This window comes from Physella acuta, unplaced genomic scaffold, assembly GCF_028476545.2.
Source record: "Physella acuta isolate Inbredline_101_S28 unplaced genomic scaffold, ASM2847654v3 ptg000181l, whole genome shotgun sequence".
NCBI classification, from domain to species: Eukaryota; Metazoa; Mollusca; class Gastropoda; family Physidae; genus Physella; species Physella acuta.
In genome coordinates, this window is record NW_026731700.1 from 43,327 (window position 1) to 65,308 (window position 21,982).

General features: G+C 38.2%; 1 protein-coding gene across 1 annotated transcript; it reads left to right on the forward strand.

Annotated features, from left to right (window-relative positions):
* Nucleotides 1–5,557: 5,557 nt before the first annotated feature.
* On the forward strand, nucleotides 5,558–21,677 carry LOC131936598 (uncharacterized). Its single transcript, XM_059293655.1, has 4 exons — nucleotides 5,558–5,830; nucleotides 15,030–15,173; nucleotides 20,857–20,939; nucleotides 21,384–21,677. The coding sequence occupies exons 1-4, from the start codon at nucleotides 5,776–5,778 to the stop codon at nucleotides 21,603–21,605; spliced, it is 504 nt and encodes a 167-aa protein (XP_059149638.1). The 5' UTR covers nucleotides 5,558–5,775; the 3' UTR covers nucleotides 21,606–21,677.
* Nucleotides 21,678–21,982: the final 305 nt, after the last annotated feature.

Below are 21,982 nucleotides of genomic sequence, written 5' to 3' on the forward strand. Positions count from 1 at the left end.
TTGGACAGACTCACAAATACAAGACAAACGACAGACTTTTAGGCAGACCTACAAATACAAGACATTATCAGCGAACAAACATTTTCGCAGATCTACAACCACACGATATTCTGAGGACAGACTATTGAACATACAGACTATTAGCTTGAATTATAAAGTACAAGACCTTCCTAGGACCGAGATTTAGACACACATACACGTGCACCATAAGGCTAGAACAAACATGGTCAGACCTGTACACACCGGCGTTCTTGAACAAACATATTGACCAATACTCAATAATATGACTTGGTGAAAATATAGCAGTCACAGCCAAACATGCACAGATCAAGGAACACGAATTTATCTATATATATTCTTCTCTACGTGGGACCATGTGGGACACCACCACCACGCCGACCCGCCCCCTCCCTCGCTCTCCAGGCATGCGCAACCGACCATATCACTACCACCCCACCCCCACCAGTCTGGTGAGCTGTGGTTAACGCCAAATGTTTACAATCGTAGAGCCGGGGAGAATTAGTGACGGCAGATAATTGAGTTTTTAAACTATTTGAAACTAAGGGGAGGTAACAAGTTCTGCTTGATCTTTTCACTGTCGTCGCGGACGTCTGCTTTCACGAGAGGGGAAGGGGGGGGAAGAGAAGGGACGCAAATTATGAATTACTGAAAAGTAGAAAATAAAACAACTAACTAAATAGTGGCGTATGCTACGCCCTGTGTCGGCTCATATACTATTATGCTTTCATAGAGCTTAAGGTAGCCAGACTTACACATAGCTATACGCTTTCAAAATATATAGAGTGACACATACGTATGGACATATTTTAAAAAGTTTTCGTTTACAACACAAATAATTATAATGCCCTGTACAAGTTTATGAGTAGCAGATTAAAATCATGAAAATAAAACAGACCCCCGTGTCTGATTCATTGTTTTATAACCTTTACTTTTGTATTGATCCCAAGGTATTCTACACTTTACTTTTAACTTTTAAAGGCATTCCAGTGAAACAATAAATAGTTAATGTCTTACAGTAAATGTTTAGCCATACAACTAAATTGGTGGGCCTAGAAATGAGTTTACCAGGAGAACTGCGATCTTTTTGTGGTGGAAATCGAGAGCAGGACACCCCCCCCCCCACGTGAGTAGGAAGTTGGAAGTTACCCTCCTAGCTTTGAAAAGAGGAAACTTTCATGATTGTGTTCTAAAGAAACCAGAATGTCTACCAAAAGTACAAAATCCTGTTTAGTTCCAACTAAACACATTCTGGTACTTTAGAATTTCTCGCAGTTAAAAAATAAGTAGAATAACATGAATCCAGTCTATCTGATACCTCTCATATTCGGAGAGGCAACAATATACCAAGTTCATTTCTGAATTCACGTTTCAAATCTCTGTAAGAAAACAATAAGACTGTCGACCAATGACTAGGAGTTGTCGCTTATCGTCTCAGTATCTTTTCCCGTTCGTGCCAAAGAAGTATGGGGTAGATGAAGTAGAGTTTATCTATTTCAATGGCATCGACATGCAGGGGATAGTGTGGTCAGTAATATGCCCAGCTGCCTTCGCCCCACTTACGTGCGTCTGGTACCCACCAGAGCTTGGTGGACTTAAAAAGCCTGGGATCCTATCTCTAGACATCTGGGCTAACAGTCGTAAGCTCTACCATTAGACCACGACATCCCTTGTTGTATGTTATATTGGTTCCAAACCAGTGTTTCTTTCAGACATTTTTGCTCGGAAGGCACTTGAAACTACCGGACGGAGAGGGAAAGGGACGGACTTCAATTTCCGAGCAGGGGAGAGAAAATGGTTCTATTTCGTGGGGGGGGGGGGGGAGGAAGGTGGCACCGCCTGAAAAATGAGAGATGCCCGAGAGAAAGTGTTCCAAACTTTTTTTCACCATTTGAACTGAGTCTTATATGTCCCACGTCTTAATTTATACGTCCCACGTCTTAATTTTACGCCCAAAGTCTTACTTTTACGTCCTATGCCTTATTTTATACGTTTCATGTCTTACGTTATACGTCCCATGTATGTATTAATTTATACGTCCCATCAGTGGCGTAGCGAGGTCGGGTATCACCCGGTGCGGAACTTAATCGTGTCACTCCCCAGAGGCGTAGCGTACCTTCCCGGGGACAAACTTTTCGATTTGCACCCCCCCCCCCCTCAAACTTTCGATTTGCACTCCCCCCCCCCCTCAAACTTTCGATTTGCCGCACCCCCCCCCCCCCCCCCTCAAACTTTTTATTTGCACCTCTTAAGAGACTATTTAACACTCGAGTTAATACTTAATTAAGTGGAATTATCATTTTTCTCTATATATTTTGCTATTTTTTGCCTTGGTGTCACCCCCCCCCCCAAATGGTGTCATCCGGTGCGGTCCGCACCCCCCCCCCCCCCCCCCCCGCCCCCCTCGCTACGCCTCTGCGTCCCATATCTTACTTTATACGTCTCGAGTCTTACTATATACGTCCCGAGTCTTACTATATACGTCTCGAGTCTTACTGTATACGTACCGAGTCTTACTATATACGTCTCGAGTCTTACTATATACGTACCGAGTCTTACTATATACGTCTCGAGTCTTACTATATACGTACCGAGTCTTACTATATACGTCCCGAGTCTTACGTTTACGTCCCATGTCAGTCGTTTTATTTTCCTGTTCCACATTCTTACCAGTTCATGAGTAACATATTTTTGTATGATTAAGTTTGTTCCATTTATTTTACTTTAGATGTTATCAAGTCACGTGCTATCTTCTACTCTTGTAGAAATAAATGCTCGTCTTTTCATTGCATGAAGTCGTATCTGTATATCTTATAGCACAATGACGTCCAATTAAAAAAAAAGCCATTAGCCTGTCTACGTCCCATCTAAAGGACATGTTAGCTCCAGTATTGTGTTGGTATGCATTGAGAAAATGTCAGTTTGTTAAAAAAAAACAACATATGTATGGCTACCGGTTGTTCTCTTATAAGATGTTCATAATTTTGTATTAATATTTTTTTATAGGCATGTTAAAGAGAAATAACATTAAAATTAAGCTTAGGGATGAAATCAAACAAATATAAAAACTTCTATAACAACAAGCTTTTATTTAATGCACTGAAAATAAGAACATAAAATAATCTTCCTTGCTTTTATAATTGCTTGGTCGCTCATGATATCTCTTACAAATTTTAGCGACTTCAGTTTTTTTTTATTAAAGAAAGCTAGTTTGATATATTATGTTCTTTCTTAAAAGCTTGTTATTCTAAAAGTTTTTATATTTGTTTTATTGTCCACTTTTTAGTAATTCGTTCGGAATGAAGTTGACACTACATAGGCTACGACTAAAAATACATGGATTAAAACCAGACCAGTTACATTTTATCTCTTCTTCTTCTTCTTCTTCTTCTTCGTTCTTAATTTTTAGTGTTGGAAGGGATCGAGCCTTATCTGCCAGAGGGATTGAACTCGAGACTTTTTTCGAATTTATCATCCATGAGCTTTTTGCCGACTCGACCACGCCTCCATCACAATTAAGGATACGTGTCAACTGCTTATGCGCCATTGAGGCCATTGACTCCGATTTCAGCCTAAATTTTCTTTTTGGATTTGCTTTCATAGCCTTTGTCCAACCAAGTAAAAACTGACTTGGTTTAATTTATGAGTCTTACAATGTACAAAGGTTACATCTTGCGACATTTAAGATGGCCGTCTTTAAAAAAAAAAGTATTTCACATCAAGTCGTCGCCTACTGCAATATGAAGTGAGCTTGTGTGGGGTGAGTGGAGGTGTGTGGGTGGGCTTGTGTTGGGGTATAGAGTATGTGGGGTAAGGGGATGTGTGTGGGTGGGCGTGTGGAATATGTGGATATGGTGAGGGGACAGGAGTAGACGTGTGGGTGGGATGTGTGTGGGGGCATAGAATATGTGGGGTGAGATATGTGTGGGGGGGGGGGGCAGGAATAGACTTGTGAGGGTGGGATGTTGTGGGGAAGGGAGGTGTAGGATGTGTGGATATAGTGAGAGGCAGAAGTAGACTTGTGTGGGGGCGGTGTGGGAGAGTATGTGGGTGAGGTGTAAGGTGTAACCTGGCTAAATGTACGTGGGAGGAAAGGAAGGGCTAAAGAGAATACATCTAGAGAAGAAAGTACATTGCGCTAAGCAACATTGAGACGTTCAGGCTAGAATTTCTAGAGATAAGATAGGCATTTCCGGTGTGGGCAAACTCTCTGGAAGCTTGACATAATATAATATATATATATATATATATATATATATATATATATATATATATATATATATATATATATATATATATATATATATATATATATATATATATTAGGAAATTAATAGATGCTGATAAACCAGAGCTAGAACAGCGTTAGATTTTTATTGATATTGTTATTTGTTTTATCGTATAATCATTATATAAGGTCTGATTGATGATACTGATATCGCATCTGAGATAGGTTAGGTTCAGGTTCAGGTTAGAGTTAGGGTTTTGTGGTGTAGTTATCGTAGCGTTATCAGCAATACTAGTTTATGGAGTTGTGGTTAAAGTTAACCATCAAGTTCTGAACGGTGTAGCTCTACATCTAACCCTAGCCCAGCTTCAGTGTACTAACGGCGACCAATAAATTCTATAACAGAAAGTGTAGCAGAATAACTGAAGAATTCCTAATGTTCATGTATAATAACTCCCACGCAACCAAAACACATAATTAATTAATATCGAGTCTAATTAAATTATCTATATAAAGAGTAGATATGACGCACTGACACCGGAGACGTAAGCTTAACCCAATATAGAACCTAACCCCTGAACCCAACTATAAACGCTTATATTGCGTCACACAATTGTATCGGAGTTTTAATTTTATGCTACATCGTCAAAAAAGTCCCCCCCCCCCCCCTTCTTAAAGTCAACTCCCTCCCTCAAAAAAAAAAACAACCCCCTGTCCCAATTATCTAACAACCTTCTCCCCAAAAAGTAACCTCCTCCCTCCCCCCCCCCCCCCCCCCAATTAAAAAATCTACCTATCTCAAAAAAAAAATCCTTCCCCCAATGTCTTCCTAATTCCCCCTCTCCAATCCACCTTAACACCAAACACCGAATTATAAACTAATCCTACATTTTCTAATGATCACTCTATTGAATCATGCCGCCAATTTCAAGCATTCAACTTGTCAAACACAATCACGTTGTTTGAAAAGAAAAAAAAAATTAGAAAAAAAATTAACATGAGACGCGGATACACGAGCTTCTGATGAAAACTTAATGCCACATCGAAATAACTAAGGCGAGTCACATGATCTGGGTTATTAAAAGTCGAAACTGTTCGCTTCTAGTTTTATCTTTCAATTTCTATAAATTTCTCGCCCTTTTTTACCACGCCTGTTTCTTCCCACTGAAAACTTCCAGAGTTAGTCCGCCTTTTGTTTAAGAGATTCAGTATTTAAGTTTAATTAACGAATCGCCATTACGAACTCCTGCGAACCACGTGGACACTGTCGGTTGAGTTTTTATTTTTTGATTAACGATCAAGTCGATCAAGTGTCTTATAAATTCAACAAGAAATGAGGAAAACAGCCGCAGTTTTAATTTTTTGAAAATAAGAAATTGTTAAAGTTTAGCGGAACAAAAGAATTCTTTGAAACTTTTTAGTCAAGTAAGTTAATAATTGAGCAAGTAAAACGCACTGAACTGAGGTCGCTTCAGTAAAAAAAGAAATTTAAAAATTCGAAAATATAATAAAATTAATTTCTAAACAAAATGCGAGCTGTAGCAGGAGAGAGTAGACGCTTGTGGCAGCAGACGATTTGGTCAGGTATGTGAAACGTTTACTTGATTTTAAAGTTCAATTCAGTTTCATTTGTTTTTTATTATATTTAAAGTTCGATAGATTTTTTTTATTTACTTTTTCAAACTAGTTGATTTATTTAAGGATTTAAAAAAAAAAATAACATAAAAGTATGAATAAAATGTTATTTATAGGAAAGTGCTGTATTTAGCGATGCATAATAAATGTATAAGCTTGTTGAAATTATTAAAAAGTGAGAAAATCAAGTAATGCTGATGGCGACTATTATGTTTTTCCTACTTTAAAATGTTTACACTGTGCTAAATTCGGACATACCACAGTACCATTAGATTTTGCTAAAACGTTTGCGTTCAGTGTTTCTTCCAGTCTTTTTTCTCCGGGGGGGGGGGGGGGACGACGACCGGGACTTGACATTTTCAGGGGGGTGGCGGACACTGGTAAAATTATATATTTTCTTACCCCCCCCCCCCGCCCGCCCGGAAGAGATGCCTGCGTTAAAAAATGATTGAAGATGTTGTTAAATAATTTTGAAGTATGTCCTATAGTTCAATATTTAAAAAAAAAAAAAACTTACGAATATTGGTAGAAGAGTATTTTAATAATATAGATTGTTTTATACTTTCAAATATGTTATAAAATAACGTTATAAAAATAATACCATTTTAAAAGCTGGATAATGCTAAATCTACACATGTGTGTTTGTGAAAAGCAAGGATGTTATCACCCCCACTTTAATAATAGTATATTTATTTTGGTTTAAGTCCTTCATTTTCTTTTTTTTAGCTAATAAAGCGGCCGGAACTTTAAAAAAAAAAATTAGCTTTGTTTTTCGGTTTGGACTTAAAATCTGTGTGACACAGATTTTAAGTCCAAACCGAAAAACAAAGCTAATTTGTGTGTCGTTAAGCATGTCTGCATGTAATGGCAGTTAAAGGCCGACACGTTCATTTTGGTGCAGTGTTTCTTCCAGACGTTTTTCTCCTAGGGGGCACTTGAAAGTTTCGGGGGGGGGGGGGGGGGAGGGTCAACATTTTTTCGGGGGAGGGGGGGGGGGGGGCGGACACTAAAAAGTGTATGTTTACTATATAAAATCCATCTCGTTGGGGGGGGGTAGACTTTCTTCTGGGAGGGGGGGGGGTGGGCTCTGCCTCCCCCTCCCCCCCCCCCCCCCACGAAGAGATGCCTGGAAGAAACTCTGATTTTGTGGTGGCTGGTGAATTATTTCAAGTTGAAAGTTTGTCTAAAATGAAACGTATTTTTTTTCGTTTTGTCGGAAAATAAGGGTGGGGGGAGAGTGGGAGAGGGTGTATAGTTCGCTAACCTAAGGCTACATTATAAAGACGTACCACTAGGTACACACAAAGGCCAAACACACTGTTAAACTTTATTAGCGACAGCCTGATTAAGACACTGCTAAAGAAATTAGATCTGCTTCGTATTCTGCTATACTTTACTTGACATTTGATGAATTTATTTAAATGTCACATCACATCATTGACATTTACTTTCCTATAATAAGTGAACGCATAAATAAAAGGCCACCGCCCACACGTTTTTGTCTTGCAGTAACATTTTTTATATGAACCGTTTATTAAAATAAATACGGTAGCTAACTCAGCAATATTTTTTTCAAAATAAATTTTACAGAATCATTCTTAAACTTACAACAAAGCTAATGTATAAAGTAATCGACTCTATAGAGGTAAAGAAGCCAGAAGTAGTAATGCGGAATAACTATAACTAATACTCTTCAATTAATGCTACAGATGTTTTATGTCACCACTAGGATCAAATATAACCCTAGATTAAATTAATAACTTTTTAGCGCAATTTCCATACTGGACAATTGCGATTATTAACTCGTCATTTCTGGATGGATGGATGTGTGTCCGCAATGGATGTGTGTCCGAAGCTTTAAGTCGTATCTCCTCCTCAACGAAGCAATATCGAGGACTAGTTCCAAAAGCAAATATGTTAAACAAGTTCCAAGGATGATTGTGGGCCAAAAAAATTCCCGGAATTCCTTCCTGGATTTCACGGAAAAGCCAAAAAACCTAAAAAAAAAATCCAGTTTTTTGGCCCATATCTCGGCAACCAGACCACTTAGCGACTTGAAACATTTACCAATCGATTCCTGCCATAATTTAGAACAATCATGCCGAAGAAAGTTTTCAAAAATATCCTTTCGTTCGGTCACAAAAAATTAATTAAGGAAATTGCGCTTAAATTGTCACTAGACTTTTTATTAACTTGTTTGTTTTAAAAGACCCATAACGTCATTCCTTACACAAGCGACCAAAAGTGTTGAATCTAATTTATAAAGCAAAATTCACGCTACATTCGTGTGTTAGGTTAGTACGTTCTATCGGGATTTCTTTCAGATATTTTTATTGATAGATACCTTTTTTTAGAAGGGAGAGGGAGGGAATGGGAGGGTGGGGAGGGGACAGACACTGGTTAATCTATACATCAATCGTGTATGTCCAAAAAAAAACTAATCTCAAGGTAAAGTTCCCTTTTCAAACCTGACGGTCTATAGGGCAAGTGAAGTAGAGTTAACTAGTTTCTGTGACCTCGGCATACGAAGAGATAGTGTGGTCAGCACTATGCCCAATCTCGAGGTAAGTGAGGAGAAAAACTCATTCATACCCGTATTAAAATGTTAAAACGTTAAAGAAAGTATCAGCATTATAGTTTCTGGTTATAAAATACAAGTTTTTAGAATCTTCTATTATTGCCAGTACAAGTATGAGTGTACATTTATTTCACCCCAAAAAAAGTGGACATACTGCGTTTGTATTCTTTAAAGTCGATATTGTCTATAAATTATTTTTTTAAACATCAACATAAGGTTAGCTGTAGATTTGCTCCTAGGGCAACGCCATCTGCCCCGAGGGATCCTGAAAGAAACAATGCACCCATCAGCTCTATAGAAAAATTGTTTCACAGAAGAATAACGTATAATGTTAACAAAGTTCATTTAAATCCTAGCCTAAGACTTACACAAAACCGCATTACAGTACGCTGAGAAGTTTTAAAAAAATAATTAAAAAGTTGCGTATTAAATGATAGACAATAACACACACAAAAGTCAAGTGAATTTAAATCGTTTCAATTTCCGAGTTAATTGAAACAGAAATTAAAAGACAAATTTTCAAGAGGCGTGTGTCGTGTTTCTAATGACGCATTCTCAAAAACGGCGTTGTAACTTTATACTATGACGTCTGGGCCAGACTCCGCCTACATTCTTGTTACATATAACTAACTGCTGTCAATCAAAATTAACCAGAAAAACTGGGCTTTGCAATTCTGTCCGTATGTTTGTGTGTGTTTATGTATGTATGTATGTATGTATGTATGTGTTCGTGAATACGATAACCTGAGTACCGTTACAGCTAGGTTGATGAAATTTCACATATAAGTATTATATCAAATTTGTGGTTCGTATAAACTTTTCAGCGATTTCCGATAACCGGAAGTGGAACTTTTCTACCCATGGTTTTTCAAATGCGTATAACTTGAGTTCTGTTTCAGATAGATAAAAAAATTTCAAATATAAGTAAAACATTTAATTTTCTGTCTTCTTTCAAATTTTGAGTCATTTCCATTGACCGGAAGTAGTAATTTACGCTATTTCCGATTTTTCAAAAAACTCATATGAATTTATAAAGTACTAATATTTCGCACTATTATGCACATATTGTTTGCCGTTCACTTGGTGAGCAATTCTTTTTGCTAATGAACTATAATGTATAATAATGCGGAATAGTTTGATGAGACAGCCTACTAATTTGGACAAAATTTTCAATAATTCATAAAAAATTAATTAGGCAACCAATTAACTCAAATTTAAAGTCATATTGCATTGTCTCATGTCTTGACCCACGTTCCAACTACGAACCGTATCTGTCAGGTAGAAGTGCCTGCAATTTTGCTCGGCCGTTTCGATCTAGACAAACTGACGCCTGACGAGGAAGTGAGTTAAATAAAAGTTTGTAAAAACCTCTGAAAACTATATACAACGTTGAAGGTTTCGTGACCTTATCCATATAGCACACGATACCAACGAGTGATTTGCCACGTGACAAAGTCTCTTCCGGTCACGTGCTACTATCCGCCGGATGGTGGGTGCTGCACTCCTGTTCATATGATACTGTCTGAAGCGACACTTTAGCGCACGTATATCTTTTACTAATATGGAATCCGATCAACAATCTAAAATAGTTCCAGTGCTGGCAGCTAGCCCTGTTAGCTAGCCCTATTGTCAAGCCATCTGCGTCAGTACCAGGGATTATTGTTACTATGGCTGATATTGTAACCTGGGCTTATTGTTACTATGGCTGTAACATTTTTAGATCAAGTTCAATAAAGTAATAAAACAATAGTGTTTGACACTTCTTTCACTGGACACAAAATCTAGTTAAGTCTTTCTTTCTTCTACTTCGTTCTTTATTTTAAAATTAAATGGTCTTTCCTCCAACATAAGTGAAGGTTACGTATCAACTTGCTTCCCTAGCCTTTAATGTCGTCGCCCCCCCCCCCCGTCCCTAATGAGCCTCATCTGCAAATACAACTTCCGGTGTCGTTAAAAATACAAATTTTAATAACCGATTCCCGGTCCCTTCCGAACACATAACTCAAAGTGATGGCATGGTCGGGCAGGTATGCACACGATTGCTAATCCAAAAGTCACAAAAGTCACCCCGGCAGGTGAGGCTTGTTAGACAGCTAATCACCTAGAAGAGGTAACTCCTACTTTAAACTCACTGCTGCCATGTAGAATGTTCTTGATATTAGGCCTACAAAAGCACGTCTAGATTGTAACAGATCAGCAGTTTGAAATCGGAACCTTATGGCGCATAATACGTTGACACGTAATACTTAAATGTGTTGGAAGAAATCCCTTCCAATATCTATATATATAATTCTCCTCTGCGAGCCATTAGAAAACAAGCTGCAAGCGCCTCCTTACAGTCCCCTCTCTTTGTCTCTATCACTATCACTACCACCCTACCCCACCCCCACATGGTCTGCTGAGCTGTGGTCACGTTAATGTTTACAAACCGTACAGCCAGGTTTAGTGACGGCTATTAGGGGCAGATAATTTAGTTTGAACCGACTTTAAACTTACAGGTGGTAACTAAGAGGAGGCTGCTTTCGCGGGGGGGGGGGGGGGTGTAGGGTCGGGGTTAGGGGAAAGGATGGGGGTTAGTGTTTTAAAGCAAATATTTTCAGTGGCAGCATTGGTACTGTCGAATTCACAAATTATGAATTACTGAAAAGTAGAAAATAAATCAACTAAATAGCGGCGTATGATACGCCGCGGGTCGGCTCGTTACAATTAAGAAGGAAGAGGAAGGTAGTTTTTTTTTTACAAAGAACTTCAAACTTTTACAAGCTTTTATTTAACTCGCTTCGTCTGTCTGTCTGTCTTCATCCATCCTGTCTAGATCGAAACGGGCAAGCGAAATTTCGGGCACTTCTAACCGATTATTTTTTTCTGGAATTTGGCACCCGATGACAATGCAATATGACTTTAAATTTGACTTATTTGGATGCCTAATTAATTTTTGTATGAATTAATTAAAATTTTCTGAAATTAGTAGGCTGTCCGATCCTACGATTCCGCACTATTATACGCACATTATTATGTTCATTTGGTGCGCAATAGTTTCTAGTCATGCAACTCTATTCCATTAAAAAATTTAAAGTGGGGGAAAAAAATCATAAAAACGTTTTAATGACAAGCTTTTATGTACTAATGCACTAAAAAGTAGAAAATAAATGAGTTTCTTTAAATATATAGTAATAAAATACACTACTATTTAGATAACTATAAAGAAAAGCGTGGGTCACTATAATATTATCTATTGGATGCTTTTACTAATATTTAGGAAGCGCTTTTCTTTATAGTTATATAAATAGTAGTGTATTATATTACTATATATTTTAAGAAACTCATTTATGTTCTACTTTTTAATGCATCAGTACATAAAAGCTTGTTATTAAAACGTTTATGAATTTTTTAATAACTCTTTCGTATAAAGCTTATTGGGGGGGGGGGGGGTATTGTAATCGTGTTAAACTCTTAATGGAGAATTTTGACACACTTTGTCGTTCTACGCCTTTTTGGTTTGGTCATTCACTCTTTTCCTACCTTGTGTGTGTATGTGCGCGTGTGTGTGTGTGAGTATTCAAGCGTGTCCGTGTGTGTCAGTGTGTGTGAGTGTGTTTGTGTGTGTGTGTTAGTTTTTGTGTGTGTTTGTGGTATGTGTCGTGCGTGTGTGTGTGTCAGCTTGTGTGTGGGTGTGTCATTGTGTGTGTCATTGTGTGTGAATAAACAAAACAACTTGATAACCATTTCAGTTATGTGTACGAAATGTCATAAATAATAGTTAGACCCTATTTGTAGGTTTCTATAAACTTTTGACCAACCATTTCTATAACCAGATTATACTGAAGCGCCATCCCAACCCTTACCGTTATAGTAGAATGCGCTAGAATATACAGGAGACCTAACCCCCGCTAATTATCGTGGCAGTATATCACTTTAAGGTTAAAATTACAGCACTAAACGCAGTGTCTCGCTTAAATGCACTTTCAGATATTTCACAAGTTCTAAGAGGCAAAGAAAAAAACAAACAAACAAAAAACAATTGACCATTTAAGCGATACAATCAAATCCCTAAGCACATCATGCCCGTTTTAATGAAACAGAAATAAAAGACAACCGAGTATATCAATTTGCAACTTTATGATTAAAAAGAGTAGGGAACACCAGTAAAAATATCACGTTTTTAGCGCAATTTCCATTCTGGAGAATTGCGTTTATTAACGCGTCATTTCTGGGAATGGATGGATGGATGGATGAATGAATGTATGGATGAATGTGTGTCCGGGCTTTAAGTCGTATCTCCTCCTCAACGAAGCAATATCGATGACTAGTTCGAAAAGCAATTATGTTAAGCAAGTTACGAGAATGAGCATAGGCCATAAAAATTCCGGGTTTTCTTTCATGTATTTCCCGAAAAATCAAAAAAACCTCGAAAAAATGCAGTTTTTGGCCCATATCTCGGCAACCAGACGACTTAGCGACTTGAAACATGTACCAATCGATTCCTGCCATAATTTAGAACAATATTGCCGAAGAAAGTTTTCAAAAATATCCTCTCGTTTAGTCACAAATTTTAAAATTACATAAACACCTACAAACCGATCGTTCTTCTAGCTTGAACGCATCCCAGCATTATACGTCAGAGCTATTTTTAGATAACATAAGGAAATTGCGCATAAATGTCACTAGACTTTTTAATTAACTTGTTTCCTTCAAAGTTAAGATCGCAGCTTAGATTATCTAGACATATTTTTAAGCGATACATATATAAAAGAACACACTTAGTCTGTATTAAATTTGGATCGTTGGCAGAGGCGGTGATTAAAATATATTTTAGTTTCCCTTTCATGTGATGCACTTTTAGAAGAAGCTGGCATTTCCCAGTATAAACTCATGATAATACTTTATAACACAATAGTACTGACTGTTCCATAGTTATGACAAGAAATAGCTTTATTGGAACACTCGGATAAAGAGGTCCAACATCCGCTGTCTTTGTTTAAAAGGTCATTCCGATTTAGTTTTGACATTTAAAACTAAGTAATACAAAAGTAGACCGACTAATGTTACAAAGTGGTTATTAAAAACGAGTTGTGTAAGTTTAATTTGATTGGTTGAAAATTAAGAGGACTGGAATTATTTATAGAAACAGCTGCAAGATACCGCATCTAGTTCCGCACTGTATATATATATATATATATATATATATATATATATATATATATATATATATATATATATATGTGTGTGTGTCTGTGTGTCTGTGTGTCTGTGTATGTGTGCGTGTGGAGTAAAGACGAGGCATTTATTTAAATCATTTAGATTTGATTTTCCTTTTTTAAAAATATTTATAAACAAATTATATTCACACTGGATAATGAAATCGTTTGCGGCCGCTATAGTTTACTAAGCTGTTTAATAAATACATTTCACTCGAAAAACATGCTTAGTTTGTTTTGTTTATTTTTTTTTTGCGGGAGTAGGGATCTCCAACAAACTATTTTAACGTTACTAGGTGGTCCACGGAAATAGATCGGCTACAGTGTTTCTTCCAGACTTTTTTCTCCGGGGGGGGGGGCACTTTAAATTTTCTGAGGGGGGTGGAGTGGTAGATCGGAGGGGGGGTTGGTGGACACTGTTAAAAGTATATATTTTCTATATAAATTGCATTTCGTTGGGGGGGGGGGGGGGCGGGGCGGTAGACTTTCTGAGAGAGAGGGGGGGGGGGGGGGGGAAATTATGATTCGCTATGTGGACGAAATCTTTTAAAAACTCAACATTATACAAACAACAAGAAGCAAAAAAAAAGGCACATTGCGATTCAAGAGCGATAATACATGATTTCATTACCTAATATGTCAGCCGTATATTTACAACAAAGTGTGCTATAACTTTATAAGCCGTCAATGTGCATCATGTGGGTTTTCCTTAGTAAATGGTGTCTGCACCCCCCACCCCCACCCGCCCCGCCTTGCGACGCCTCTGAGTACATTCATATCTTTTTTTTAAAAAACACGCAGAACTAAGGAAAACCCGCACAATTCAAATTGACGGCTCATTAAAGTATTATAACATATAAAAGTAGTGATAGCATGTCTTTATAAGGACACTGAAATCATCAAAATGTTGCAGATTGTGTTGGTCAATCACAACAGCTAAACCCGCGTGGATCTTGTCACATACAGTTTTATCGATACATCTGGTTGCTGTACACTCGGAAAACACATACATAAATATGTTCCCATAAGTTTGTTTCAGCTGGAGTAGGTTTTTTTTTTATAACACTGATATGAAAAAAATACTAAGTTTGCAATCAGCCAAAAAATGACCCGTTTTAATAGTCTGAAGAAATTACTTGCTCAACTGGCCATGGGGTACTAACTTCAACAAAACCCTTTTAGAAATGACGTGTTAGATTTTTCGCAAATGATCTTCGTTATGACCTACTGTTACTAACATTGTAAAATAACCTGCGATACCAACTTTACCCAATGTTCACACCGCTAATAAATTAAAACACCAAACGGTTCTATAAACCCAACCCGTACGCCATTTTCCCTGACCTTTAACCTCTTGCTTGGTCTACCTCAGGCGCCACCAAGCTGAAAAACATGATCAAGAGAAGAGAACTCTCCCGCCTCGTCATCCTCTACACGTGCCTGTGTCACGTGACTGCCGTCAGCTCCTGTGGGGACCACCAGCTCAGAAAGTATCAAGCAGTCATAAATAAAATCTGTAAGTACCTCAATAACATGGTTTTCAGTACTACCAGGCAGTCATAAATAAAATATGTAAGTACCTCAATAACATGGTTTACAGTAGTACCAGCAGTAGTACCAGGCAGTCATAAATAAAATATGTGAGTACCTCAATAACATTGTTTACAGTAGTACCAGGCAGTCATAAATAAAATATGTAAGTACCTCAATAACATGGTTTACAGTAGTACCAGGCAGTCATAAATAAAATCTGTAAGTACTTTAAAAATATGGTTTACAGTAGTACCAAGTAGTTATTAATAAAATCTGTAATTACTTTAAAAACATGGTTTATATTACCAAGCAGTTATTAATAAAATCTGTAAGTACACTAAAAACATGGTTTACAGTAGTACCAAGCAGTCATAAATAAAATATGTAAGTACCTCAATAACATGGTTTACAGTAGTACCATGCAGTCATAAATAAAATATGTAAGTACCTCAATAACATGGTTTACAGTAGTACCAGGCAGTCATAAATAAAATCTGTAAGTAACTCAATAACATGGTTTACAGTAGTACCAGGCAGTCATAAATAAAATCTGTAAGTACTTTAAAAACATGGTTTACAGTAGTACCAGGCAGTCAAAAATAAAATCTGTAAGTACCTCAATAATATGGTTTACAGTAGTACCAAGCAGTTATTTAAAAAGTCTGTAAGTACATTAAAAACAAGGTTTACAGTTGTACCAAGCAGTCATAAATAAAATCTGTAAGTACTTTAAAACATGGTTTATAGTACCAAGCAGTTATAAATAAAATCTGTAAGTACTTTAAAAACATGTTTTACAGCAGTGACAGGCAGTTATAAATAAAATCTGTAAGCACACAAGATTACATTGGTTGCAGTAGCTGTTAAACAAAATAAAAACGACACATTTTTAGAATTGTTGCCAAGTTTCTATAAGACCAACGAAAATCTATATATATAATTCTCTTCATGGGGACCACACGAGACACCACGCAGCTTAGCCACCACACTCATCCCCACCTGTCGAATTCACAAATTATGAATTGTTGATAAGTAGAAAATAAAACAACTAGATAGCAACGTATGCTACGTCGCGGGTCAGCTCGTGATGTCAATAAAACACGAACAATTTCAAAAATATACCAGAAAACCTACTGAACACCTGGGAGAGGAAAATCCTAAAAAAAAATTTGGATAGATACTTGAGGAATAGGCCCTATTGATGAAGATTTTCGTACCGAACCAGAGAGTTGTGACATGCACAAAAAGGGAAGCCTGAAGTAGTTAGATAATCTGTAAAGACTGTCTAACACCAGAATGAAAGTTTCCCAAAAGTAAACGCCCAAAAGACTCAAATGGATAGATGATGTGGAGACCGACCTACGGCAGTTTTGTAAAACAGTAGAATCTAAAATATTTGATAGGCTATTTCAATCAATTTTTTTACAATTAGCAAAACACATTTTTTAGTTTCTAGGGTTACTTTTTTCTAGCCCCCCCTCCCCTCGCACCCCACCCATCGTGACACATCGTCACGAAATTCCACCCCCCTCCCCTACCCCCTGTCCTCCCCTTAGGAAAGTAGTGTCGTGTATAGATGACCCACTTATCTGCTGAGGTTAGTTTCTAAGAAACGAATACGGAAGTCATACCAACATGAGCATCAGATGATGAGATTCTATATGTGCTTCACATTTTAAAAAGATGTTTGTATTACCATAGCAACATAACAATACTTCCAGACAATACTGGTGGTCTAGTGCATCTTTATTTAAACAATATAAATAGCTTCTATATTTATCTTTTCTCCCGGTATTATTATCTATGAAATCGTGTATACCTAACATTAGAGGGTGAAAAATTAGGAAATCAATTATTAGGCAGACATTTTAGAGGCAGAAACATTTGGGGCAGGCAGATTAATGAAGATTAGAAGCAGACAGAATAGAGGCAGACATATGAGAGGCAGACAGATTAGTGGCATACAGATTAGTGGCAGACAGATTAGTGGCAGACATATGAGAGGCAGACAGATTAGTGGCAGACACATTAGAAGCAGACAGAATAGAGGCAGACAGATTAGTGGCAGACAGATTAGTGGCAGACAGATTAGTGGCAGACAGATTAGTGGCAGACAGATTAGTGGCAGACAGATTAGTGGCAGACATATTAGAGGCAGACAGAATAGAGGCAGACATATGAGAGGCAGACAGATTAGTGGCATACAGATTAGTGGCAGACAGATTAGCGGCAGACATATGAGAGGCAGACAGATTAGTGGCAGACACATTAGAAGCAGACAGAATAGAGGCAGACAGATTAGTGGCAGACAGATTAGTGACAGACAGATTAGTGGCAGACAGATTAGTGGCAGACAGATTAGTGGCAGACAGATTAGTGGCAGACATATGAGAGGCAGACACATTAGTGGCAGACACATTAGAAGCAGACAGAATAGAGGCAGACAGATTAGTGGCAGACAGATTAGTGGCAGACAGATTAGTGGCAGACAGATTAGTGGCAGACAGATTAGTGGCAGACAGATTAGAGGCAGACAGATTAGTGGCAGACAGTTGAGAGGCAGACAGATGTATCTTAGGTTGTTGAACTGGTGACAGAACAGACGCCATGATTTTGTCGAGATAGGGGGGGGGGATTTATAGTTTAACAGTACTTTGCGCTAAACAAATAAGAGGAAGAAAGAAATGGGGGGGGGGGATCGTTTAGCTAAAGTGTTGAAGACATTTCTATGATTAGGTTTCTCCGTAAAGACAAGCTGCCTCAGTCTTGAAAGGTGAGCGAGGCGGTGTGCCAATGACGTGTGTCCCAGCCCCACCCCCCTAACGTGGGCGGGGGTGTATACTATAGGCCTTGAAAGTTTCACGTTTTCTAATCCGCCTTTGTCTTGACGATCGTGATTAAAATAGTCTAATTGCTTTCTTTTGTGGACAGTTTAAATTAATATTAAATTTGAAAATTAACAGCTATTTAATGAGACGGATATGACGTAGATGAAATATCAGAGGAGTCGCTGTCGCTTGTGGTGGGGGGTATAGATGGAGAGTTTGTCAGGGGGGGGGGGGAGGAGATTGAGGGTTTGTATGAGGGCTTGTGTCAGGGGAAGGGGGGGGGGTATATGAGTGGGCTTGTATCCGTAGGAGAGGGGGGGGTCGAGGAAGTAATGGGAGGGAGATGACGTTGTGTGTGTGTAGGGGGGGATTGTTTCTGTGTGGATGGGTGCATTTAAAACATGTGCATTTAAAAATTATGTTCCGTGAAAAAAAAATATTACAAAAATACAAAAGTAACTAACTTACACTACAACAGATAGAAAACTACACTACAGATAAAAGAAAGCAAAACAACAAAATAATAAAAGGGAGAAAAAGTAAAAAAAAAAAAAAAACTACAAACAGAAGAAATGAAAGAACAACTGCAAAGGGAAGGAAACAAAGCAACAAAGGGAAGACAAAAGTAAAAATAAAAAAGCAATTCTGAATCACAAAGCAGAGAAAATATTGTTTATGATATCTTATGTCGTGAATCAAATAACAACAAAAGCAACTGGACACCGCTCTCAAATAACCAATTAGAACATTTGTGTTGTCGCGGCGGTCAAAGGGAGACAACAAGATTAAAAAAAAACACCTATTTTTAAATCTCTGATTACCTCCCATAAAAATATATTTGCCTTAAATCTAATCGGCAATTAACAAATTACAATTGTTCTTGATAAAATTTAATAGATGTGGATAAAAACAATAAAAACCAAAATTAAAATTAAAAAAAAACGTTTTAAAAGGTAGTTTTTTGAAACACTGAATTTTTTTATAAAATGTAAGGGCAGAAACAGACATCCAACCTAGTCGGGTACAATAGTACGTTAAATATCGCGTGGGCTAAGTTTATAGACCCCCACATCTCCACCATCAGGTTTCTTGACACCCCCCCCCCATCTCCACCATCAGGTTTCTTGTGTCCCCCCCCCCCATCTCCACCATCAGGTTTCTTGACCCCCCCCCCCATCTCCACCATCAGGTTTCTTGACCCCCCCCCCCATCTCCACCATCAGGTTTCTTGACCCCCCCACATCTCCACCATCAGGTTTCATGACCCCCCCCCCCATCTCCACCATCAGGTTTCTTGACACCCCCCCTCCATCTCCACCATCAGGTTTCTTGACACCCCCCCCCCCCATCTCCACCATCAGGTTTCTTGTGCCCCCCCCCATCTCCACTATCAGGTTTCTTGACCCCCCCCCCCATCTCCACCATCAGGTTTCTTGACCCCCCCCCCCCACATCTCCACCATCAGGTTTCTTGACCCCCCCCCCCCCACATCTCCACCATCAGGTTTCTTGACCCCCCCCCCCCCCCCCCGATCTCCACCATCAAGGTTCTAGACCTCCACCTATACCAGCAAAAATCTATTTTTTAAATAAGCGTTGTATTTATTAACCTTACCCACACATGTAATTATCGTTTAACATTTTTAACGAATAATTATGTCCGGAGGGTAGGATGGTAGTTTCGGGGGAGGGGAGGGGGGGGGGGAGGGGGGGGGGGTGCTGCCAAGACTAGTTGGTAGTTTTTACTAGTTTGAAAGTCCTAAAAACACTCGCTAGGATGGAATACAACGTTGAACACATACTGCAAAAAAAAAAAAAAAAAACAGAAATAAGTTCAGTAATGTTTTATTTTCGTTTAATATTTTACATGCAAATGTTTGATTTTAATATTTTATAGAAATATTTTTTAAAAGTTGATATTTAAATATTTATCACAAGTATGAAAACCTTCATAATAACAAGCTTTTAAATGCACTGAAAATAAGAAATAAAACTAATTAGCTTTCTTTAATAAAACGATTGGTCGCTTACGCATTTTAGCCACCAAAGTTTGTTTTTTTAAATTAAGAAAGCATTTAGTTTTATTTTCTTATTTGCAGTGTATTTAATAGCTTTAAAGCTGAATGTTTTGCTGAATAATATTTCTGTGATGATGTGTTTCTTGAAGACGTAGTAATGAATGTTCTCCCGTGGATCGTTGACATAGTGGATTATTGACTTGGTGGATTATTGACTTGGTGGATTATTGACTTGGTGGATTATTGACTTGGTGGATTATTGACTTGGTGGATTATTGACTTGGTGGATTATTGACTTGGTGGATTATTGACTTGGTGGATTATTGACTTGGTGGATTATTGACTTGGTGGATTATTGACTTGGTGGATTATTGACTTGGTGGATTATTGACTTGGTGGATTATTGACTTGGTGGATTATTGACTTGGTGGATTATTGACTTGGTGGATTACTGACTTGGTGGATTATTGACTTGGTGGATTATTGACTTGTGGATTATTGACTTGGTGGATTATTGACTAGGGTACATTTGATATGGTGAATTTTTAATTAGGTTGATTGTTAACGGGTAGATTTTCGGGTATATTATTGAGCTAATGAAATGTTGACTTAATGAATTATTGACTTGGTAAGCTATTGACTTTGGGGTAATTTTGTGACGTATTGCCCCGCAGATAAATTATGGACCTACTCTGTAATTAAACTAATGAAAATAGTTATAGAATACCATCATCATATGAAAAATAAAATACAAAACTCCTATGATTATTTTATTAAATGTTACTAATGTGTATAAACAGTTTTCTGTTTATTTTTTTCAGCCGAAAAGTACCAGGTTACTGCCCTTGCCACTGTGTTGGGCATGCTAAAGGAAACTAACCCAGATGTGTACAAAATACTAAACGTGAGTAGTGTCCCTTTTTATGTTTTTATTTACCTCCCTTGGGACATCGGATATTCATAATCGTGACTAGTGGCTAATATGGGAGCAAGATTTTAGTAGAGTGTGAAACATAAAAGCAACATTAACTTTTTGTAACAAGTTAGCTTTTTATGTCGGCCTTTTTTATGTCGGCCTTATAGTCTGTCGGCCTTACGTCCAGTGAGTCTTATGTCCAGTCGGCCTTTTGTCAACTTGGCTGTTTGTGTAGGCCTTTTGTCCATGTCGGCTTTTTTGTAATGACGACCTTTTGGAAATCGGCCTTTTCTTCTACATGCCATCAAAGTTAACTATTCTGAATTCCACATAATGACCCGCCAAATTTATTTAAACCTTAACTTTTAACTCCTCTGACCACTAATAACGTCTATATATCCCCCAACCTCCATCCACCCCCTCCCCTTTCAGAGCGAGTGGCAGCGGTACACGAACTGTGTCGGCCTAGTGGACACCGGCTACTTCAAAAGGTCAGGCTTCTCAAGGTCAAAGGATGAGGTCACGGCCGAGGACAGCTCGGAACTAGCCGAAGGGAACACGCCAAAGGAACTGGGATCATTGTCCTCACTCTACCAGATCTTGACGCGCTTGGACGATAGCCAACCATCTTCGAACACGATAAGCAATCTGTGACGTCACTTATGACGTCACCCACGACGTCACGCGTGACTTGCCAAGGGTTGAAGGTCGGGTGTGGAGCAGAGCTTGATCTTCATTAAAAGTATTTGGAAAAATTTCATTCATTTGTTGTTTGAATTTATTTCACATACTACGCGGATGTTTGGTAGGTGACTGTGGTTGTTGTGTTGGCAGGAGATTGGTAATTGGTGACTTTCAGAAGGTGACTGGTGACTGTGGACTGTGGACAGGTGACTGTGGACAGGTAACTGTTAACAGGTGACAGTTGACAGGTGACTGTTGACAGGTGACAGGTAACTGTTAACAGGTGACAGTTGACAGGTGACTGTTGACAGGTAACTGTTGACAGGTGACTGTTGACATGTGACAGG